The sequence below is a fragment of the Apus apus genome, chromosome 11, assembly GCF_020740795.1.
Source record: "Apus apus isolate bApuApu2 chromosome 11, bApuApu2.pri.cur, whole genome shotgun sequence".
Lineage (NCBI taxonomy): Eukaryota > Metazoa > Chordata > Aves > Apodiformes > Apodidae > Apus > Apus apus.
In genome coordinates, this window is record NC_067292.1 from 206,855 (window position 1) to 215,555 (window position 8,701).

At 55.3% G+C, this 8,701-nt stretch overlaps 1 protein-coding gene across 1 annotated transcript; it reads left to right on the top strand.

The window, feature by feature from the left end:
- Positions 1-377: 377 nt before the first annotated feature.
- On the top strand, positions 378-7,280 carry ATXN1L (ataxin 1 like). Its single transcript, XM_051629841.1, is given in 3 exon segments — positions 378-435; positions 641-836; positions 838-7,280. Coding segments are annotated over 2 exon segments (2,061 nt in total). The 5' UTR covers positions 378-435; positions 641-744; the 3' UTR covers positions 2,807-7,280.
- Positions 7,281-8,701: the final 1,421 nt, after the last annotated feature.

Consider the following 8,701-nt stretch of genomic DNA (forward strand, 5'->3'; position numbering starts at 1 on the left):
ACGCCACGCGGCCCCGCCCCCAGCGCGCGCTCGTGCTGTGGCCGGGCGGGTCGCTCCGCCCGAAAACAAGGTTCCGGGCGCCGCGCACAGGTGGGGCCGGGCCCGCGGCGGGAGGGGCAGCGCCCGCGGGACGGCTCGGCCCCGCCTGCCCGCCGGGGGGGGAGACCGTGTGGGCCCGACGGGCCCCGGGGCGCGGGAGCTGCTGTTCCGCCAGGAGGGGCCTGTGTGCCGGGGGTGGGTCGGGGGCCGCGGCTGGTTGCCACGGCAACCGGCGCGGCGGAAGCGCGGCAGGGGCGGGCGGGGCCGGGGCTTGCGCTGCCGGGCGAGGCGCTTCCGCCGCGCCGCGTGTCATCGGCGCGCGCCGCGGGGCGGGGGTCGGGCCGCGGGCGGCGCCGGGCGGACGGGGGAGGCGGAGGAGGAGCCGGGCCATGGCGGGTGAGCCGCGGCCGCGGGGGCGCCGGGCGGGCCCGGGGGTGGGGGCCGCGGCCGCGCTCGTGCTCGTGCTCGTGCTCGTGCTCGTCGTCCTCAGCGTCGGGGCTGCCTGCGGCCCGGGGGCTCCGCGCGGCCCGGGGGCTCCGCGCGGCCCGGGGCCCTCGGCGGCAGGGCCGAGACTCACGGCTCGCTCTGTTCCCCGGTGCAGGTGAGGCCGGCGGCGGGGATCCGGGAGCCGGCGTGCGGCAGCCCCTGCGGGTGCCCCCATGAACCAGCGCCGCGGCCGGGGCTGCCGGGAGACCGCGGGGCGCCATGAGAGCGGGCCAGGAGCGCAGCCAGGAGTGCCTCCCGCCAAAGAAGCGGGAGCTGCCCGCCGCCAGCACCGGCACCGAGGCGGGACGGGCGGGGGGGGGCCCCGGCCGCGGGCGAGGGCCCCGAGTGGGCGCGGACGGCGGGGCCGGGCGCTGCAGCCCTGCGCCACGGCCCGGGCGAGGCCGCGGAAGCGGTGGCGGGGCTGACCGTGGACCAGTACGGGATGCTCTACAAAGTGGCAGTGCCACCCGCCGCCTTCTCCCCCACGGGTCTGCACTCCGTGGTGAACGTGAGCCCCCTGCCCCCCGCCTTCAACGTCACCTCGCCAATAATCCAGCACCCAGGGGTGCCCTACCCTCCCATCCACTACGCCCAGATCCCTCCAACCTCCCTGCAGCTCATCGGCTCACATTACACGGTGCCCTATGCTGTCCCTCCTGGCTTCCTGCCCAGCCCTCTCCTGTCGCCTTCCACCAGCCTGACGGCCTCTCATGTCCCCCACTTTGTGCCATATGCCTCTCTCTTCACGGAGGAAGCCGCTCCTTCCCCCCAGACTACCTCTCCTACCCACACCTTCAACAAATCCGCTTCTGCAGTCTCTCCTTCTGGCCAGATGCAGCACCACACTGGGACCCAGCCCTTAGATATGACACCAGGTAGAATTCCTGTTTATTATCAGATGTCCCACCTCCCACCTGGGTATTCAGCATATGAGGCACCTGCGGCAGGTAGAAGCCCAGAGTCTCCTCAGCAAGACAGCCAGCTGAGTTCAGAGGGAGCTGCTGCCAATGGTGGACAGACACATCTGGAGCACGACGTGGTGAGGAGGACCAGCGAGGCTGTGGACGGTGCCAGCAGCAAGGCTGAGGACTGTCTGCCCGGGGCTGCAGCGGGATGTGTGGTTGATGGACAGTTCCTTTCAGGTTACCAGACGCTGGGAACAGAGGTCTCTGTGCCAGCTCACAGAAGCACCCCAGACGCTGATCTGGAGGTTCAGAGGGTGGTGGGGGTGTTGGCGTCTCAGGATTATCATGTTCTGGCAGCCCAGAGGAAAGATGACCCGGGCCCTTTAAACCTTTGCCATCATACCCCGGATCAGCAGGGGGAGTCGAAGGAGGCGCTGAGGAACGCAGTAGAGAGGGCTGCTGCTCCTGAGAAAAGCCAGTCCAGGAGTCCATATGTCACCTCCCCTGAAGAGCTGGTCAGACAAAGACAGTTAACCAAAGGAATGGTGATAGCCAACGGCAAGCCAGTCCTGGTTCCTGTTGGATCCGAGCCCATCAGGTCTTCCACTTCAGAAGCCCTGGTGAGGCAGAACCCAGAGACACAGGCTCGAGGAGTGCCGGAGAAGGACCTGGCCCAGCTGCAGCCACCCAGCTCCTCACACTTGCCCTCTCACTTCATGAAAGGAGCCATCATCCAGCTGGCCACGGGAGAGCTGAAGCGGGTGGAGGACCTGCAGACTCAAGACTTTGTTCGCAGCGCAGAGGTGAGCGGGGGCCTGAAGATCGACTCCAGCACCGTGGTGGACATCCAGGAGAGCCAGTGGCCTGGGCTTGTCACGCTGCATTTTGTGGTTGGGGAGCAACAAAGCAAAGTGAGCATTGAGGTGCCCCCGGAGCATCCTTTCTTTGTGTATGGCCAGGGCTGGTCCTCCTGCAGCCCCGGGCGGACCGCGCAGCTCTTTGCTCTGCCCTGCCACCGGCTGCAGGTGGGCGACGTCTGCATCTCCATCAGTTTACAGAGCATGAACGGCAGCTCCACGTCTCAGGCTTCCTGCCCCCTCGTGGATCAGCTGGTGGTGACCAGGGAGAGGCCTGAGAGGACAGCTCAGCGGCCCTCGGAGCCGCCTGACAGGGCTGGTGGCAGGAAGAGCCAGCCAGGCAGGGAGGCGGCAGAGCCCCCCCAGCCCGAGGCTGGCAGCCAGCACAGCTGGGCAGCCCCCGCCTTCCAAAGATCGGGCGTGCGGGCGGAGGAGACGCGGCCCTCCCTGCTCCGCCCCTCCTTCATTCCCCAGGAGGTCAAGCTGTCGATCGAAGGGCGTTCCAATGCGGGGAAGTGATCCCTCGGGCTGTGAGCTGGGGCATCCCCTGTGGGTGAGCCTCACTGTCAGGTGGAGAAGTTGCAGACTTTGTGAGAGGTTCACCAGCAAGGCTGCTTTCTGCCCTGCAGGACTGGGTTTATTCCATCCAGTTCAGTGGCTGACCAGGTCCTCTTGGGGAATCAAGAGGCCTCCAGTGCCTCAGGGAGCAGCACCAGGCTGAGCTGGGGCAGAGAAGGGGGAGGTGCTCCTGAGCTGCAATGAGCATTCCAGAGGCTGGGGCTTTCTCACACCTCCCCCAGTAACTGGTTCCCTGCAGGGCAGGGTCTAAGCATTCAGGATGGGTGGGGAGATGAGGAGGGCAGACATGGCTGAAGGTAGCAGATAAAATTGTTGAAGATTTTATTCCTCCTTTCTCATGACGGGGAGAGATGGGTCCCCACTGGAGTTGAGGGGGCTTTACTCCCAGTATCCCTTTTCTTCACACATGCACTTTAAAAGGACCGTTCACCGATGGAGCTCTTGAGGGCAGGACAGAGATGCTTCTCTGGTGGTTCTGTTTAATGTCTCTTCCACTGAATCCAACTGCTCTTTCTTGCAAAGAATGTGCAGATTTGAGTGAATCACAGAAACTCAAGAGGAAGGACCAAAAGGATGGGCTTGGGTATAGGTGAATAGGGAACTTGAGCACTTGGAATGGGACACGAGTTGGGACGGGAGACATCAGGTTTCTGCTATAAAATACATTTCATTATTTGCCACCAAATCAAATCTTTCTTCCCATGTTAATAACTTAAAAAAAATAAACATCTCTCGGGCTTATAGCTTTTGCAGAGGCTTAGCCTGTGGGTGAATGGGGTTGGGTTTTTTGTTTGTTTGTGGGTTTTTTTTGTTTGTTTGGTTTTGGTTTTTTTTTTGTTTGGTTTTGTTTTGTTTTGTTTGGATGGATTTTGGGTTTTGGTGTTGTTTTTTTTTTTAGGTTGTTGTTTGTTTTTTTTAAAGCTGAAGTAAAATATATTTAGCATTCTCTAGTGAAGGATGGAAACACATCCTTTTTCTTTGAGAGGACCAAGACTATTTGGTAATTAAATGAGGATAAATCTTCTCTTCCCTGCAGGCAAGTTACCTGAATAAGCTCAAGACAAGAGACGAGTGTTTGTGCATGTGCAGGCAAGGTACAAAGTTTCTGCTAAGTACAGTTCTATGATTAATGTAGGGACTCTAAAAATATCACAGCATCATAGGGCATTTTGGGGTGGTTTTGTGTTAGTTTTTCTGATGCTTCACTTTGGAGTTCCTCTGTAGTAAAATCAAGATGGTAAAAACATGGTAAAATTAAGAGTAGTCTTATTCACAGTGAATTTAGTACAAACATAGTAATACCTCGTTATGGTGATAACACTCCATTCAAGTGAAGGCTCCTGTAATTACACTAATTTGCCCACTCTGATGGTGTGTTACTGCACCAGCTCTAACTGCTTAGCTAGGGGAAAAAACATTCACTATTATGTTGAGGATAAGGGTCTTCACTGACTCCACCTTGTGTTAAGGGGCCCATCTCTGTGCTAGGACCAGGCTCCTGAGAAGGCTCCTTTGCTGTCTGCAGGTCCCCCTGGAGTCCCGATGCTGCTCCTGATGTTCAGCCTGCCCTTTCCTGGCTCCTGAAGTCTCCTGTCAGGTGTGCCTGGCTGCTGGGGCACTGCTGCTCCCCCCGAGTGCCAGCCCCACTCCTGGCCTGGCCTCCTGGGGCCAGCTTGGGTCATCTTGCTGTGGGGCCTCTCAGGCTGTTCTTTGCTCTCCAGGGATGAGTCCTGTCACTGTGTGACAGGGGATGCTCTGCCTGGATGCTGAGCAAACCGGAGGGTCTCCAGTGTCCCTTCCACCCAGGCCATCAGCCCTGCTTTCCTAGCTCAATGCTAGCCCTTTCTGTTGCCTTTGAGATGCCGGCACCAGGACAGTTTCTTTTCCGGCCTTAGGTGGATGTGCTGCTCCTGCCTTCAGTGTTTGTGCCTCAGGGGGTTTCTCCAGGAGGAGGATGCTGCCTGTGTCACATGTAGCTTCCCCCAGTGACACTGCTTCCGATCTCATCAGCTGCATTTGAAATGTATGAAGTCATGGTGATGCTGTCATGTGAAGATTTTGCCTCCTTGAATGCAGCAGCTGTGGGAACAGATGCTGTTTTCATGGCACTATTTCTCAGTAAAATGTGCTGCCTGGGCCCAGGTGCCTGGCCCCCTCACCTCATGTGTTTCACAGTTGTTATTTATTGGACTCTCCTACACAAAGACCTCGATTCATGTTGGCTAGTACTTAATGCTCAGGACACCCAGGGTGACTGTGGCCAAAGGCAGGAGGCAGAGGAGACAGGTTCTCTTGCCTGTCCTTGGCATGGTGCATGCAGAGGGTTCAGAGCTGTGGCAGGTGGATCTGGCACACGTGTGGTGTGTGAACATAGCTGGGCTGGTTGCACACAGTGAGGGCACATCTGAGCAGAACCTTTGTGTGCATCTTTGAACACAGAAGTCTCTGTCTTTACAGGAAGGGTTTGGAGAGCCTGCCTGATATCCTGTGTGTTACTTTAACAGCTGCTCCTGGATCTTGGCTGCTCTGAGCAGTGGTCTGGCAGGGCAGACACTGATGTATGAGGCAAGATGCTGTGTGACTAAAATAGCTGTGTACTGTAGGCAGCTGGAGGGCTGTGGAGGTGTCACCCTGGACCTTGGCTAGCTGTGCTTCTACTGAGCTCTGTGGAACAGGCCAGGGTGAATCTGACCTCGGTGCTTCTACACAGACTCCCTTCAGTCCCATTGTTGGGCATGTTGCAGCTGCCAGTTTGTCTATGAAAGCCAGTTTGGGGCATATCTCATGGGGGGGCACTGAGATGAAGTAGCCGGGCATCTGGCTGCTTGCCCCAAAGGCAGTGGGCAGGAGGGGGCTACTGGTGGCCCTCTAGCCCAGCATAGCTCGTGATCACTGGAATCTGTCGGGGCTGGGCTGTGTTCTCAGTACCTGTGGTGGTGGTGGCTGTGTTGAGCATTGAGGCTCTCCTGAGACAGGGATGGTGTGAGACTGGCTCTGCTGTAGGGAGAAAGGCTGTGGATGAGCCCACAGAGGAGGCTTTTATTTCTTAAGTTTACTGGGAAAGGAGGAGATAAAGCCTGGAAGACATTGTGGGATGATAGTTATCCTGGCTCTTCTGCTGGCAGAGATGTGACAGGCTTCTCAGAGAGACAGGCTGTTTTTCTGCTGCTGTGGTGAAGGAGAGGAGAGCTGTGGTCTGTCCTACATGGATGAGAAGGCCTCTTGGTCTTGTCCCACTAACCCATCTCACACTCAGTGGCAGGAGTCTGTAGGATGCAATGACGGTGTCTGTAGCCATCTGTCCCAGCTCACAAAACATTCCTGGGTCAGCTGCCCTGTGGAGGCCAGGCCAGGCCCAGGCTGTGTGTACACTGGTGCTCCAGGAACGTGAGATTTGCTCCAGGCAATGAGAGCTCATCACTACCAGACTATGCAGAGGAAGCTCTGTCTGGAAAGCAGGAAGGCTGCAGAGGCCCCTCTGCCTCCCCTTTCCAGCAGGTGCCCAAGTATAATGCACTTTTCACATTAAGTGTCCCCGTCCCCACACTTGAAGTCACTTTCCCTGTAGAGAACTAACAGTCCTTCTTACTCAGAAAATATTGTGAGGAACTACAGCAGCTTGAGCAGCCTGAACGTGTTCCTGCCGCAGCACACGTGCCTTTCCCTCGCGCCACTCACAACTGCTCCTTGTCTTTCAGGCTGTCCCACTGCCTGAAACTTTGCAGAAGCTGCTAAGATGGCTACGAGTGCACATTCTGTACAGAGTTTGGCCCAGGGTGTGTTCCGTGTATGGCTTAAAACGCCGATGGTCAAGGCCCCTCCACGGTCTCCACACCCTTCCGTGGAGGACGGGACTTGCTCCTGCTCCTCCCAGGCTGCTGCTGCCCCCGCACACCCGCCCCGCACATCCAGGCTGTTTCCCGCTGTGGTGGCACCTTAGGGCCAGGGGAGGCTCTGCCCACGCGTGGCCAGGACGGCCGGGCTGCCCTGAGGCAAGGAGGCCCTTGTAGATAAGTGCTGACCCCGACTGTAATCCCACTTATGTAATGGCTGTATTAACATGTAACCGACCGCATTGTATCTAAAGCCTTAGAACTAGTCAGGTGCTCCTCTCCAACCTTGTTCCTGCCCCCTCCTCCTACCTGATCTTTAACAAAGCATTAATAATTCTAAGGATAATCTCTATTTTGTTGTGCTTTTTTTGTAACTGTTTTAAATAAATCAATTTGTACTGTATATTTGTACTTTTGGTGAGATCCTTTTTCCTGTTTTACCATTTTAAGTCTGTACTTGGCTACACACAGATTGTATTTTTATTGTTAATGCTCTTATGAATATTGCATTTAACTTGTTGACTCTGTAAACACAGTATATCTATATATATATATATCTATATATAAACCAATAGCTTTTCCTTTGGTGTTTGAGATTTTTTGCTTGTCTGTAGCATCAGTGGCTGCTAGGACGTGGCTTCTCTGGTCTCCAAGAGCGATCTGGGGACTTGTGACCTGGGCCAGGCAAAGGCTGGCTGACAGAAGGACCATAAGCCATAACTCTGTGTTCAAATACTTTTATGTGGCCTTTTCCTTGAACCCCTTGGAATAATGATCAGGTGCCAGGGATGCTGCAGGGGGAGTTTCAGCTACATCTCTGCTGGCCAAGCAGAACACACCAGATAGAGCAACAGCAAATACTGCGAGAAGCAAACTGCCAGTTTGAGTATGAAAATGGGCAGAGATAAGAATACAAGTGAGTGATCAGCTCAGAGAACACAGGTAACACGGAACTGAACAGACCCTTTCCAGATCTGGTGCCTTTTCCAAGGGCGAGGGAGGCAAGGATGTCTCCTGGATGTCAGTTCTATGTGATGAATGATGTGAGGAAACAAGGTGTTACAGTGGCACGTGGAGGAGACTGTAGTATTGAAAAGATGGAATGCTTTTTTGTAGCAAGCATCCACAAGACTGTCTGCAAGGTTAGTTCATTATCACGAAAAATGCAACATCATGCACTTTGAAGACAACTATTGCCAGCATTAACTAGGGCTTTAAGGGACTTTGACAAATTATTTTCAAACCAAAATATTTTCAAACCGAATATAAGAGGTGAAGCCAGGTCCAGCTGCTCAGGACTTTGGAATATCACTAAGGTGGGAGACTCCACAGCTGCCCGGGGTAAACCGTGCCAGTTCTCAGTCACCTCACAGTGAAAAATGTTTCCTGATGTTCAGAGGGAACCTCCTGTGTTTCCATTTGTGCCTCTCACTGGAAGCAGCCTCATTCCGTTTTCTTCAGGTTCTCCCTTCAGATACTTATAAACATTCATAAGCTCCCTGCCCCACCCCCTGAGCCTTCTCTTCTCTAGGCTGAACAGTCCTACTTTTTCCCCACAGGAGAGATGCTCCAGTCCCTTCACTCTCTTACTGGCCCTTTGCCAGACCATCTCCAGCACATCTGTGGGACTTCTGTGCTGGGGAAGCCCTTGGCTGAACACTAATCCATGTGTGGCCTCACCAGTGCTGGATAAAGGGGAAAGCAAATCCATACAGCACTAGGGAGCTGACCTGCCCTAACTGTTCACCATTCAATCAACTCTTTCACTTGCAAATCTGAAATGCTGTTTAAGTGAAAATCACCTTGTGAGTAAAGCAGCAAACTTGTTTGCTGTTTGCTTACCTCAGACAGCCTTTCTGTGAGTGTTTATAGAACAGGAGCTCAGTTTCCTCTAGTTTTTCCAGGGAGGCTACTGCAAATAAGCATGTAATGGTAGTGTTAAGGTGAGAGGTGTGCACAGCCATTTCCAGGGAGATGACGTCCTCCTTTGCTTCCTTTTTTT